At 39.9% G+C, this 15554-nt stretch overlaps 1 protein-coding gene across 2 annotated transcripts; it reads right to left on the bottom strand.

The window, feature by feature from the left end:
• Window positions 1-170: 170 nt before the first annotated feature.
• galcb (galactosylceramidase b) lies at window positions 171-15453 on the bottom strand. Of its 2 annotated transcripts, none has more exons than XM_041060690.1 (17): window positions 15267-15453; window positions 15070-15138; window positions 14917-14980; window positions 14389-14502; window positions 13948-14087; window positions 13263-13301; window positions 12944-13071; window positions 4952-5107; window positions 4686-4810; window positions 3600-3727; window positions 3293-3382; window positions 3120-3209; window positions 2857-3001; window positions 2015-2195; window positions 1696-1856; window positions 1365-1441; window positions 171-789 (listed from the first exon to the last, which is right to left on the bottom strand). In XM_041060690.1, exons 1-17 carry the CDS (start codon window positions 15405-15407, stop codon window positions 646-648), a joined length of 1992 nt encoding a protein of 663 aa, XP_040916624.1. In that variant the 5' UTR covers window positions 15408-15453; the 3' UTR covers window positions 171-645. The 2 variants fall into 2 exon arrangements, with proteins under 2 accessions (XP_040916624.1, XP_040916623.1); XM_041060689.1 differs by lacking the exon at window positions 12944-13071 and adding an exon at window positions 9793-9923.
• Window positions 15454-15554: the final 101 nt, after the last annotated feature.

Genomic DNA, 15554 nt, shown 5'->3' with positions numbered 1-15554 from the left:
AACAAAGCAGTGTTTTTTTATTGTTTTACTAAAAATTATAAATGTTTTCAATCACACTGAAAAGCAATGAGCTTGGTAAACGTCAAAATTCTTACAGTATGAACTGAAAAGCAGCACCTGACCAAGATCTAAATGCTAAAGACTTTATATCCCAGCACGAGCCCTGCACACAGGTTCCAAGTCCTTTATTATTAACTTTAAACATAAACTTTATATACAGTCAGTGATCTGGAAACACGTTATTTCATCCACAGATATCCATATACCTATTTTCTCACTCCAGTGGGGTAAACAAATGTTGTCCCTTACTATACAAATGCTTTTAAAACATTAAAAGCAGTTTAATAAAAAAAATCCTTTTATTCCATTAAAAATGGAATAAAGCTGAAATTCACATATATTCCATTAAAAATGGAATAAAAGGATTAAAACTGTGCAAAATTCCATTTACCTCAAACAGCAGTTGTTAGGTTACATTATGTGCCCTCTTGTTCCCTTAATTCTTGTGTAAAACCTTTTAAATCTTTATAAAGAGAAAAACAAAAAATCGACATTCAGAGATGAAGTATTAAATCAATGCATTCATCTAGTCCATAAATTAATTAGAATATTAACAGTATAGTGTAATGCATTACTTCACAGTCATTATTCTGCCACCACAGCAAAGTTGTCAAACTGAGCTAACTGAAATGAATGTGTTCCTATGGCAGCCCAGCCATGCTCTGGAGTCAGTACCACAGCGTTCTTCCACAGTGGGTAGCCATTCAGCAGCCCTGACGCAGTCTGGCCCTGCAGGACAGAGGGATCACAGTGACAAGCCGCAGTGGAAAGTTTTACTACACACACTTATCTGCTTTTTTAGATGCAGTAAGTGACAGTAGGTCGCATGGTTGTTACCATACAGCATGCAGATGGGGCTGAAAGGTCAACATTATGAACGACAATGTTGTGAACATTATATGAGACCGTTTGCTCAAAGACAAAGTTATTTTTTTTTTTATTTGATATGTAGGCTATTTGAACAAAACATTTATCAATAACTTTACCGTCTCAGATTGTGTACTTATATGTGATATTTGAATTTCAGCTGTAATACAACCACTCTGATGAAGACTACTATAGATATACAATAGAGTGAGTGCTTAGTCCTGAGTCGTGAAGGGCTGCTGTAATTTCTGCAAACCACCAGATGTCACTGTGTTAGCTTCAAAATTTTTTTTTTTTTTTTTGAAAAACTGAAGTACTTATTGAGGAAAAAAGACTAAGAAACACCTAATTATCCATATACAATTTCACGCAATATAAAATTAAGATGAATGGGATCCTTGTGTTTTCCAAAACAAGGATCTAAAATCTTGACTTACGTTCACGTGGAGTGATAAGGTGTGCCAGCCATATGCTCGGGTACCAGACTGACCTTCTGCAAGAACAGTCTGACCGGCTGTTGACAACACAAAAGAACAAAACAACAGACCACACATTTACACGAGGTACATCAAAACAGAAGCAATTCAATCTTCTAATGTAGGATGGTTTGGAAGGCTGAAAATGCATTTGGACATTTCTTTTTAATATGTACAAAAACATTTTTTAAATATTAAAAAAATATAACCTCGACTAAAACCAGAACTCATGGCTTTGTTTTTTTCAGTTAATAGTAAAATGTATAATGAAGAAGAGAGTGATCATACTGACCAAGATCATTGGTGACTTTGTAGGTGCCATCAGCAAACACCCAGTAGAAGACTCCCTTAGCGCTGCGGACTGACTGGCCTCCTTTGTCCACCCTAGCTGCTATGAAAACACCAGTCTTTACACTCTCCATGAAGACATCGCATGTAACCGTCAGGTTCTGCCTGAAACACAACAACATAGCAACATAACAACACACTCACAGGGACAGAAAACTGGTCCTGAGTTCTGGCTTTTAGGATTTTTCTTTTTTTTTTTGGTGCTGTGTTTGCAAAGTTTTGCAAGTGCACTTAAAGTGTATTTTAAAGCCCAATCATCTCACCACTGATAGTCTCCTATGACGCTGATGGTCTGGTCAGCGTCTGCTACCCATGTGACAGGTCTCTCAGTCAGAACTTGTCGGAAGGTGAACACGTGAGGTCCAGGGTCGGTCAGGTTGATGTAGTACTCAAACACCCCTGTCTGGTCGGCAAAGTCTGGAGCTTCAGAGAAGGGTGGGTTTCCTGCAGGAGGTTGGACATAAATCTTCATGTTATGATTCCCAATCTTTAAAAAAAAATTTAGTTTCCAGAACATTGATGGTAGGTGCATGGGGATCACATCCTTCAGTAACATGTTCCTCTCTATGGAACTCTCCTTTGGAAAATGTGCTGATCTATGGCTCTGTAATTAGAGGACAACAACTGTTGACTCCAGGGCTAACCTGAATCCCTCTGTTGCTTTAAATCACATCGACCACTCATTCAGCGTGAATGCATTCAAATGCACAAATCTGTGGGACATTGTGAGCTTTTTTTCAAGACATAAGACGTGACCAAGAGCAGCCCTGTACTCTTGCCCTTGCAGTTCTAATTTCATCTGGTCCCTGTAGAGAGCCCTCATTTCAGCTGCCAGCTGTTGCAGGGATCTGTCAGTGAACTCTCAGAACAGAATGTCTGAATTATTCTGCAGGGCAACACAATGTTTTTCAGGACACTGTACTATTTCTCTCATTTTCCATGTGTTCTCCGGGACACTACCATTTCCAAACTATCCAAACCTAACTTTTAAATGACTTTTCATAACTAAATCTAAGCTATAATGAAGTTTGTTTCCTGAACCTATTAGAACTGCATGAAAGAACGTGTATTTTAACAGATGAATCATCTGGGTGATGATACTTACGAACATTAAAGTCATCCTTGTAGACTTTAGGGAAGCGAGCTGAAGGAGGTGGGTCTGGGTAACTGCCTTTCTGTCCTGCTGTAATTGTAGTTAATGTGTAAACTTCGTCCTCACCCAGATTTAAGGTGAACAATCCATCTAAAAGCTAAAATCATCAAACACATAAAAGCAACCAGATTAGACCTTGTTAAAGTCTTAGCTTGGGGTCAACATTTCCTGGAGGACGAATCTTTCTTCTCGATGATTCTGAACTGTCCCTTTACCTTCAGTGGCGTTAGTTTCTCAAAGAAGGAGGGCTTTTTGGTCTTGAAGTTAAACTGTGACCGCCATACTTGGAGTTCCTTTATGGAGGCCTGGGAAAAATAAATGACCTTGAATAAGAGAAGAATCGTTGATGAACTTTTCGCGGTTTGATGAAAACCTCAGAGGAACTTACAAAGGATCCCTTCAGCTGGAAAGTTGCATTCTGGGATGTCACATTGAACGGAAGGAGTGGAGGTCTTATGCAGACTGAATGATCATGAGTCTATCAAGGAAATATAGTATAGGAGTTAGTATATAACAAACGTAATACAGGAGACTGCACAGCAAGTTGAAAACCTGACAGCTAAGCTTCATTTTAACACTTACATGTAGTTCTGTTGTCGTCGTCTTCTGAGCAGCTACACACTTCAAAACTTTCAGACTTTTTTTTCTAATTACAGAACCAGTAAAAAAGTGTAGGGTACGAAAGCTGAACTTGCCATGGTTTCAATGACAACAGTGAGGTTTCCCTTCCCGTCGGTGAGGGCAACATAACTTCCCCCTTGTGCCAGAGGTCCGACTGTCTGCAGGTAGGTCCATCCTGGCTGGGTGAACTGTGTGGTGTGGGCTACAAAGAAAACAATACAGCAGAATATTGTTCCAAACACTTATTAAAGCATTTCTAGAGACCAAGATTAAGGAAACCTGATACACAGATATTTATTTCATACCATAACAAGTCATTTCTTCAACATTCGGCCACAGAAGTCTTCTAATTATCCAATATCACTCTAATTAGCATATTCCTGATACCATCTTGACATAGTTGCATCCTGCCTAGTTTCAGTTGGTTTCAGCTCTTTATCTGTTAGCTTCTCTCCTCCTCTCTGTGCTCACATATACAGTCATTTCATTCAGCTGAATTCACAGTAAAGCTGTTCTCACTGACATGTTTCTGGGTTCACTTCCTTCCTCCAGATTGTCACACCATCCGGTTTTAACATGCCTGAACCCAACACAAGTCTGAATGGTGTCTTCTATGCTATCAAACCACACTACACACAACCAACCAAAACTTTATTTTACTGTTTGCCTCTCTGCACTGGCTACCAGTACAGCAGAGAAATGACTGGGTAAACTTCTTGACCTTGCACAGCACAGCACAGCTTTTAATATTTCTTTTTAATATACTTTGTTTTTTTATTTCTCTGCACAGCACAGTCTTCCTTTATCTTGGTAATGAGCTGTACATGAAGGTTATTCTTATGACTGCTGACTTTGCACAGTGTCCCCTCTCTAATAACTGCTCTGGGTGAAAAAACAAAAAAATTTAAACAAATTATGTCTTTTTGCAACTTTTCAAATAAATGTGTCTCTGTGCCATGTTACAGAACTAAGCTTTTCAAGCTGGAACTCCTCCTTCATTCCTACATTCACCTACATTGTTTTCAGTAGCAACTTCTTAAGTGCAATGTCCTAGTTGACGTTCTCCTGGGCTGTTAAGATTAAAAAAAAAGAAAAAAAAAAAAAGAAATCTCATATTCTCATCACAGCACCTTCCTCTATTTGCAGGATGTATTGCGCACCTGTGATCCAGATAGGAGATTCCACAACATAGTTGCCACTCCAGGGCTCCTCAGCAGTCATCAGCCCATCTCTGCCAAAGGGCAGCTCCTCATAGTAGCTGGCCACCAGGTTCCAGGAGATGGTGCTGGAAGAATATTCATGATCAGCAGCCGGAAATGAAATGACTTTTTTTAAAATCTTTTCTGCTGTAGAACTTAAACATAAATAGATCATTTGAAAAGAATATTTATTGATCTTCCCACAAGCAGTTTGTGTATTTACTTACGCAGTCATGCGTCCGTTGACGTAGTTCTGGTTGAGGATGCGAGCCCAGCAGCCTCCCCCAACCTCATCATTGAAGGTGCTGTAGTCCTCTGACGACCACAGCTTCTTCTCTGTCTTCAGGGCGTCCATCACTGTGTTGGTGCCTGGGTAGTGGGCCCTGGACAAAAGGTAAAGTAAAATGATAAGAAGATACATCAAATCATCAAACAGGTCAAATCAATAAACTAAGGTCTGAACTGCCAGATAAAGAAAGATTCATGTTATAAAAAGTAGGATTTATGTTCAAATTCCAGAAAACACTTGGCCCTGTAGATTCATGTTTTACATTGTGTTTGTGATTTTACAGCCTGTGAATATAAATCATAACCACTTTAATAGTTACATTTAATAGTTGAATTTTTTGTACAAAAAAAAAAGTCAGATAACAATATATTTGCCCACAATTGTCTCTTAACATAAACAAGCATTTGCAATAAGGATGCTAGTTTCAAAATTGTGATCTAAATATGTCAGTCAGCCAATCATGTGGCAGCAGTGCAGATAAAGCTCAGGAGATTCAGCTAATAATCACATTCTAAAACATATCCCGTTGTGGTATTGGTACCTTAAATATGAATCATCTCTAACTGTAAATGGCAAAATGTCTCTGTCTGTCTGTGCAGGTGTATTGCTGAGAACTGAAGGAAGCGCAGTGTGAAGTTGTTTGGATGATGCTTCACGCTGGATTAACACAGGCCAAGCAATAAGCTGACAGGCACATGTTTAACAGGCACTGCATTAGTTGTGCTAATATCTGGAAATTTCAGTGATACCCAGCCCTGCTAATAAGTCTATTCGTTAGGCTACTATGTGCCTCATCTTTTAACTTACATTTCTTATAAAGTGCAGTACAGTAGTTTTGACCCCCCATAAATAAATAATAAATAAATAAATAAATAACAAAAACAAACATCTATTCTTGGTAATACTGTGGATATTTTGTCTGATTCTTGCCTTTAGCAAAAATCCTCTCAACATGTTTTCTAAATGTGTTGTTAATAGTTTTATATTATTAAAAGGAAGAAAGAAAGAAAAAAAAGGTCTTAAGGAAAATATCAGAAACACTCCTTTTTATCTCAGCCAGCCGCAGGTACCTGTCTGCTTGACTGACAGCAGTTGGAGGGGGTGTGTCAATGTCTGTATTTGATTGACAGTAACTGGCAGGCTGTCAGAGTCAGAGCTCCGGTGTTACACCGTAGGGACCGAGAGACAACTCAAACAAACTCTACTCTGCCTGTGAAAGATTTGACTCACTGCATCCAATTGGTAAGGTCTTCAACTACAAAGCCAGATACTTAACGCTTAATGTAGGGGTGTGCCATCTAAGTCACCTCACGATTCGAATACGATTACGATTCACAGTGCTACGATTCGATGATTCACCGATTATCGATGCATCTCGATTAATCATTTTTTTCCCACATAATGTTTCTTTTCTCACTCTGTAGTTACTTGTAAAATGTATATTTTGAAATATCCATTGAAGGAAAACACGTTTATCTCTATCTTTTCTTTATTATTAACTTTAGCAATTTCCCAGCATTTAGAAAATACAAAACTTCTTTTAAACAAAATGTCTCCACACTGTCCACACTTTTAAACCCGAAGTGTGAACTGCACACTGTGACACATTACACGCCGCCATCTCTTGGACTGAGGTCCATCCCCTAATGTTAGGGCCCTATAAATTCCTTTTTATTTTTTCCCAAATTCAGTTTTTTCCATTTTAATTTTTGGGAATTATGTTTTTTCCATTATAGTTTTTGGGAATCTGCCCAAAAACAGTGTGTTTTTAATGTAAATGACTAAAATGTACACAAATTAAATAGAATTTAACTGTTGAGTAGTTGCATCTATCAATGAAAACATCCACAAAAATAAGGAAAGGAAATTGACAATATTTCCACTTCTATTACAATTTGATATCTTGATTTACATGTCCAGAAAGATGTTGTTAGTCTCGCTGTAATTTTTGTCATCGCAGTTTTAGCACCTACATCTTCTGTTACCAAATTATCTCGCATAATTACATACAGTGGATCACTTCTATAGCTCACTGAGGGTGTGTTGATGGACACATGCTGTGCACTTCTAGCAAGCATCTGTAAATTAAAATGAGTGACTAACAATATAATACTGCACAGTTAATCATATAAGATAGATGTTTTATGTGGGCAAGAAATATTAAGTATTAATATTTATTTGCAAACGGACACATGAACACGGTGAGAGAGTTCACGTGTAATCATATATCATTAAATATGGTGACGGCTGTGTTATACTTAAAATGACCTGTTAGTGTTAGGGGCAGGCTTTCACTGGCCTCTGCTGTGTCCACCTTTGTGGACCAAAGAGAAAAGTCTTGTTTCATGTACTGTTTAGGTGAGTTTGTGCCACAGATTTCATTCGCTGATTCGTCCCTATGACTGAGTGATGTCATAAAGCATAGAGGTCACAGGACATTCCGGAACTCACCCAGGTCTTTAAATTCCACACTCTTTACTTTGTCAGCTCACTTTCGTTCTTGCTTGCAGAACCAAAGACACATCAGTTTGGCATTAGTTGTGAGAATTTCCAACAGTCTTAACTGAGAGATTTTGAAGAAAAACCTGTGACCAAAACAACTTTTCAAGAACATCTGAAGAGTAGAAGAACAAGACCAAGAGCTTTCTAACATTGTAAGTACACTACTTTTTGCACAGTTTCTTGTACTTGCACACTTCTTGTTTTTCTGCACTTTATTCTTTTTTCCTGTTTTGCTTGTGAGCTGCCTAACAAGTAAATTTCCCTGCTGTGGGATCAATAAAGATCTTATCTTATCTTATCTTATCCCACTGTCAGAGAGCCTGGCATCCACCAGCTCTTCAAAAGAAGGCGAAAAGAAGACGTGAAGTCTGAGAGGGAGAACTCCAGGCTCACATCAAGTCGCTACAGACAGGAAACCCAAGAAGGCCCAGGAAGAACGTCCCCAGAAAGGAAGACGATGAAGATCTATGAAGAAAGATCTCTCCTGAAGAGGCCATACAGTGCTGTTTCAAAGTGCAGCAGCAACAGATGTGAGGTCCCCTCCCCAGAAAGAAAGAGGAGGAAGATCTGTAGGGAAAGAGCTCACCTAAAGAGGCCCTACAGTGAAATTTCCAAGGACAGCGAAGAAAACCAAGAGTTTCGCTCTCCAGAAAGAAAGAGGAGGAGGATCTGCATCCAAAGACCTGTCCTGAAGAGGCTGCACAGTGAAGTTTCACAGTGCAGCAGTAGACAAGAGATCTCCTCCCCACCAAGAAAGAGGAGGAGGACGACCACAGCAGAGAAGGTGAAAGAGGAGGCGAAAGTGGAGGAGAAAGAGGAGGAGAGAGGAGAGGAGAAAGAAGAGGAGCAACCAAGCACCTCCAAACAACATCCTTCTCAAGCCCAGTCACAGACACCGACAGGGAAGGACAATTTTATGAGTGGGATGTGGAAGGAGGACAGGAAGGAGAACAAGAAAGAGACCATAATATGGATCATTGGGTCCAGTTACATTGAGCGTGGAGAGGAAGACGCGCTGAAGATGTTTGGGGAGAACCTTGGACTTAACGCCAGAGTGGAATGGTTTGGCAAAGGAGGCCTTCGCTGGTGTAAAGCCCTTCCCAGTTTCTATGCTGCTTTGTCCACACATAAGAATCCCCCTGACATTGTGGTTTTCCACGCCGGCGGCAACGATCTTGGGCTGATTCCTCCCAAGGAACTCGCATGTAACATGAAGAAGAATTTGACACATCTTCATGGAGAGTTCCCCTCAATGCTCATTTTGTTTTCTTGCATCAATGAGCGGCAAGTGTGGAGATATGGACGGCCATGCAAGATCGACACTGAGAGGAAGACTGTCAACTCTCTCGTTAAGCGGATTGTCTGCGACATCGGCGGTGAAGTGATTGAACATCCACTCCTGAGGTTTACGAACAAAAGACTATTTATGCCAGATGGAGTGCACTTCACCAGCAAAGGAAACAAGGTCTTTTTGTCGAGGATCCGTGCCGCCCTGCAGAAGACCCCTCAGCTGGCCCAATGTGACAACTGACTCCTTCCTGTGTTTTTAATTCATGCATATATCTTTGTATATATCTCTGTAAATATCTTTGTATATAAGTGTATTAATCTTTGAATGTCTTTGTAAATATCTTTGTATATATGTGTTAATATAAATGTTCAAAAAATGAAAAGTGACTGTGTAGAGTGGTGCAGTGTCTGTAGGGACAAAACAGTGTTCAAATGTATAATTATTAGTACAGTAAATGGATCTGTCACATACTAACAGACAAAACAGTTCACTGTGAACTTTACTGCCCTGCAAAGGGCAAAGTAAAGTTGCACTTTCCTTCCGTTATTAAAAGAATCGATTTGTGAACATTTATGAATCGATGTGTCAAGGGGGATTCTTGTCAAGTGTCGCGTCACGATTAATCTATGAATCGATGAATCGGACACACCCCTAGCTTAATGGTACTTAATATGTGTACCATAAATCTATATAGAGAATAGAAATTGTTCCCTTTTGGTTTCAAAAAACAGGTCAAGATTTTTACAGAGCAAATTTGACAGATCACAAATCAATCACAACCAGCTACAGATACAAATAACAACACATAAAATAATACACACATACACACACAAATCAACAAATTCTTCTACGATACTTACTACTTCATACTGCTGTGGTTAGTGCTATATTAGCAGTGACAGAGAGACTGTCACAACAACACACTGATGTTACAGCTGGCAATAGGCGCTGTGCAAGGAAATGTCATGGTCAGAAAAGGATCCTACCCTATCACGTCTACAGCTGTGCTGAGCTCAGGGTCTAGCAGCATACACAGGGCAATGGGCTCCCACAGATTGTCACTGGCTATGATCCTGACTCCCTCCAGACCATTTTTATCCAGAGTGTACCGCAGCAGCTGGTACAGCCAGTCACAGGTGGACAAAAAGCAGAGAAGACACTGATTAGCTGTGACAGTTTTTAGCTCTGTTTTTGGTCTCCACCAACTCCAGAGGAAAAAAAAAATATCAGGCTCTTAAACTGCTAAATGCTCCACTATGTTCACCAGGTGCTCTTTAACTGTGTCTGGGGCTGCTGGGCAGGTAATGGACAGCTGCCTCTTATGACAGGAAACGAGACAGTAAAATGTCATACAGTGCAACAGACTTTGCACGTGGGTGTACCATAGAGGAGCATGAACATATGCAGCTTGTCATGTTAGTCTATGACTGGACTGTCACTTTTCACGGTAAGTCTGACAGAAAAACAGCCACAAACACCCAGCTCCCACTTAGATTTACAGAGAAGAAGGAATCGCAAGAGCAACACAAGCCGCAATGACATGCAGCTGTACATGTTTACCATGAACAGATGCATGTCACTTTTCTAAGGAAGACCTAGTCCGATTGGGACACATAGCATACATCCCACTTTGGACAGAGCAGCTCTCATGTCTAGAAATCTGGCCGAGTTTATTAGTAGACCCAGAGTTCAGACCAGGAAGCACAGTTGCAGTTTTATATGCTTCTCTGTGCTTCCAACATAGCAGTCATCCATCCAAAACCCCATAGGGGTTTATAAGGTTTATAAGGTGTCTGCCCCCAAACCACCACCAGAGGAGTTATTCAAGACCACCACTGCAAACGTACAAGAAAATAGAAGAATTAAATGTGAACTACTAAACATTAGATCTGTCATCTGAATCTGCATTAATAAACCATTTAATTTCAGATTATCTGTCATACTGAAACTTTTACTTTAAAACACAAAAGCTAATTCTTTTTGACACACTGCACCGTGTTCCTGTCCCATATTCTGAATTTTTGAAGTTCTTATCAAATCAAGTCCTTGATACAAATAAAGTAATCATAGTAAGAGATTTTTGTGAACTGGCTTCTCTGTAGATAAACCAACTCACTGATTATTAGGGGGCTTAGGGACCACTCATGCAAAGCAGCATGGAAACATATAGTGTAATGAGATTTTGCCTTTAACTCTATTTTTTTTCTGCAGCATACGCCGTAAAAGTGATGCAAGTGAAACCTTCGGAGGATGTAAACAACACGTTAGACATCAAAACTGAAACATGACCACCAGCAGGTAACATTACAATCAAGATAAGGGAGTTTTGGCCAGTAACTCCCACACTGTACATCTCATGATTTCAGTCATGCCCATTTCTGCCTATGCAAAATTGCTAAATATGTAAAACCTACAAACTCCATCCAACCAACATCAACCTGTTTCATTTTTACAAGCCAATCAATTCTTTTTATCAAAATAGGTCTCTTTTTCAAAACTTTGCAACAACTCATGAAGGCACGGATATATCAACCTGATCAGGAGTTCTCATGAAGCTTACGTATCAAAGCACATTCTGCTTCAGCTCTTGGCTACATTGGCTTGTGACTAAGCCACAAAAAAATTGTGTTGATGACTGATTACAATTGGTGTGGCTTATTACAAAAATATCTAAATGTATGTTTTTCAAAATATACAAAATCAGTTAACATTTATATCTAAAAAAAAAAAAATTAAGTTTTTTACCCAAAATGCCCCAGTTTTGCATGTCCTTGCTTCAATTTGACAACAACCTCTCCCATTAACATCAAACTTGGTCCAGTAGTTACTAATGACCCACGGAGGCTCTGTACAAATTCTGGCACCAATTGGCCACTAAGTGGCACTGTTGTTACAAAATCATAAAACATGCTAAACTAGTTTTTCCCGGCTACTTTTCCGCTAGAATTGCAATCTGCATGAAAAATTGCATGTATCGTCTATGTACTCTCGTGATCACAAGTTATTAAAAGTTTTTATACTTAAAAAAAAAATGCTATATAGAAAAGTAAAGAGGGCTGTTAACACAAAACTTGGGCCAGTAGTCTGCCTTACCACACAGAGGTTCTGTACAAATTTGGTGCATATTGGCCATTGGGAGGCGCTCTTACACAAAGTCAAAGAACATGCAAAACATACTTTTTTGAATCTCATGTTAAAGTCAAATCTGTGTAAATTGCTGCACATGGCAGCTAAGGACCCTCATGGTAGTCAGATCCCAAGTCCCGGGTCCTAGAATACCTCTCAGAAACATTTAAACCTTGGTGGACTTGGTCCAGTTATTATTATTAGCATTATTATTTTTATCAAACATTAGTTGTATTTTTAAGGAGCTACATGATCTCAAAAACTCCTGAAACAAAAAATCTGCTAAATTTAGATTTTATGGATGATGTGCATGGGTGTGGTTAAATGGCTTGATATCAAAGAAGTATAAAAACGTCTCTTAGAGCCTTACCCTAAGCCAAAGAGGAAGCCAGCTGTTTAGAATTTACTGTGCAATTTTGGTGCAGTTTTGCCCTTAACGGGGAAAAGAATTAATCAGATCAACTTCAAAGTGGGTCACTGTAATCTAAAGACTTTAATAATAAAAAGCTGTTTTTGTTCATCAGTATGTCTGTGTGATGTTTCGCCATGAATCAAGAAATGACCACATCTCAAATATACACGGTCCAATCTGCCCAAAGCCTCTACATCTTGATCATTCACATGCAAATATTCAGTTACAGTCATAGTGTCACCAAACTGGCAGCAGAAAATGACATGATGTTTTATACTTTGATGTACACCTCAAACCGCTCAACTGCCCCCCTTCCCCAACCGGTCCTGAAAGTATGGTCTACGCCTGCCCTGAAAAGTGCCCCAAGGTAACTTCGCTACATAAATGAAACTGGCTTGACAAGTCTAATTCACCCTGTGCTCTAAGGAAAGACACACCCAAATGCACCTGACGTTTCACTGTGCATCACATGTTTAGTCAGTCAGTTATCAAGCCTTCAGACTGTAACTGATGTACCATTCAGTCAAATGAGCAGTAGTGGTTTTCAGTGTGTAACTTCACGCCACTTGTGAATGTGACTTCAAGGCAAGTGTACTTACCCAATCACATCAACAGAATCATTAAGGAACGGGTCAACGTTCATAGAATTAGCGATGCTCCAATCACCGTCTGCTGCAATGATGCCAACACCAGTTAGACCAACTTTGTCCAGCATGTCCCGGAGCACCTTGGCAACAAAGACATGCTCTCAGAGGAACCCAGCTAGTACTTCAAACAATCTCTCACATGGGACACAACTCAATGTCTGTGGCTGTTTTTCTCTTTAATTCACAGTTGAGAATAAGCTTACCCTTGATGCACCAACGTTTATCAGTCAAATCAGTGAAAGGACATTGAAAGATAAGAGGTTAGGGTTACCTTGATGTACTTGCTGTCGAAGTTTCGCTCATTCCAGATCTAAATAGATGAAAGTGAATTTTAGTGAATGTGTCCAGGTTTGTTTGTAATCTGCTGTTTAGGTGACATGTTCAACTTTTACATGCAACTGAACTCTGATCTGTGTACCAGCTCATACATTTACCTGAAATGTTGTCACTAAGTTAGTTGCAATTAAAATGAATTCCCATTTATTTCAACTTGTGTCACAAGAGCCTCGTGATTTAATTGAGGCTGAACTGTCATTCCCAAGCTGCTGCACCACAGTGGTACACAGCTGTTAAACCTCTGTCCTGTCCATCCTGCCTTCAGCCCTCTCTGGTTCAAATATAGGTAACTGATGAAATCTACATTCTTACAAATGCAACTATGTCTGACAGTCTACTTAAATACTGCTGCTATATGACACATCACATGTAAAATGAGTGTTCATAGGGATGTTATCGTTTAGTTATCATAACCACTCATCCGGTCGACTTCAAACTTTGCAGATGTATTGCTAAAGAGGAAGTGCAGTGTTGACTTAAGTTTTTTGGATGAGCACTTCTCAAGAAAGCTTCCATGGTAACCACAACATGGTAAGTATGACGTGTAAATGCAACCCCTGTAAAAGTGCAGTTCCACTTTACATGAAGAGGAGTGAGATTTCAAATAAATGAGTACATACCCCAACATACTGAATGTCCAGGTCATGGTATTGCTTAGCACCGAGGATCCAGTTCACCACGTACGCTGCAGTGATGTCTGGGAAGTCATAGGGCCAGTTCTTACCATGGCCCACCCAACCAGGAAAAGCCCAGGGTAAACCTGCATGAAGACACACACACACCAGGATGCAAGGCTAAAGATGTTTTGTATACATCAAACTAATGCTGCCTGATGTTTCCAGGCTGAATGCCCAATAAGACCATATTTTCCATCAACCCACAGGAGTTCTTCATATCCATTTAGGGAAGTACTATCCCAGAGTAGAGTCACATCTTGATTAAAGACTGAGCTTAGTTTCTTACATTCTGATTTCGTCTTTCTGTTGGATCTCTACTTTATCAGCTGTTTGTTTCCCTGCTGTGTGTAGAACAAAGGAAGAAATGATGGTTAACTTTCTTACCTATGAGCGTGATGTTTGGGTTCCTCTTCTTGGCTTCTTTCATCAGCCACCACTCATAGCCCCGGAAGTAGTTCTCGTCATTCTCGTAGTGCATGTGTGACGGCTCTGTTCCATCTGGAAATGATAATAATAATCCACTGTGATATCAGAATCATGAGACTCAGCCGTGAATATGAGCGTATGTTTACACTTAGCACAACTCAGTGTAAGAATATTTACTTATAACCGCAAGTATTCCGATTATACAAACCTAAAATACATAATTATGTGTCTGACCTGTCAATCAGTGACATTCTCAACAGCATACTGATCTAACCCCAAATTGTTTACAGTGAGTTTTATTATTTTATTACAATACTTTATGCATATTTTATTTTTCAGAAAATTAAATGAAATATCATAGTCATTTGAAGGTGTCAGCTTGGTTTCTTGGAACGTGTATTGGGCTTTTCCCACTATTTTCTGATAATGAATAGTCAGAATTATGAATGAATTAGTCGTTTGAAAAAGTTACTTAGTGTCACTCACCAGTAGTTTGAGCATCTCCTCCAATCTCCACCTTCAGTATTTGCAAAGAGGCTCCAAAGTTTGGCTGAAGACAGTAAAAAAAAAAAAAAAACACAGCAGTGAGTTTCCACTTACTTTCAGCTCACCTGTCTGAAGGACTCGGGTCATACTTACTTTGAAAAGGTAGTCCAGTATCTGGCTGCGGTACGGCTCTGCATAGTTGATCAGTAACCGGGACGTCGCCTGAATAAGGCCGTGAGATGCAATGTTCCATTAGTAAACAACTGATAACAGAAATATTCAGGCTGCTATCCGTCCTGTGAACAGACCCTAACCAGGAAGTAAGTGGAAAAATAACAGGCTGAACTCACCCCGCCACCACTCAGACCCCCAATTCCGTCAAAAACTCGGCCCAGTCCAAACTTATCGTCTAGGACATACGTCTGAGCGGCAGAAAAATCCACAGACAAAGCGATAAATAAAACAACCACCGCCGACACACTCATTTCCATCCTGCCACACCGGCCGCCTGGAGCTGTGTGGGACTGTTGCTGCAAGCTCACGAGTTCTGCATGTCACATGACCACTGCCGAGCGGTCACGTGCTTTCAAATCAGGAGGGAGGCAGAGTGAGGCAGGAAAACTGTGTTAAAAACAAAT

The sequence above is a fragment of the Toxotes jaculatrix genome, chromosome 17, assembly GCF_017976425.1.
Source record: "Toxotes jaculatrix isolate fToxJac2 chromosome 17, fToxJac2.pri, whole genome shotgun sequence".
Taxonomy (NCBI): Eukaryota; Metazoa; Chordata; class Actinopteri; family Toxotidae; genus Toxotes; species Toxotes jaculatrix.
This window is presented reverse-complemented; position numbering and strand designations above follow the sequence as displayed.

Coding starts and splice junctions, on each gene's coding strand:
- galcb (XM_041060689.1), bottom strand. CDS start 15,407: ATGGAAATGAGTGTGTCGGCGGTGGTTGTTTTATTTATCGCTTTGTCT. Junction 9,924..13,262: donor TCGACAGCAAGTACATCAAG/GTAACCCTAACC, acceptor TGGCTGTACCAG/CTGCTGCGGTACACTCTGGA. Junction 5,108..9,792: donor ACAGCTGTAGACGTGATAGG/GTAGGATCCTTT, acceptor CCTTTTGTCCAG/GGCCCACTACCCAGGCACCA.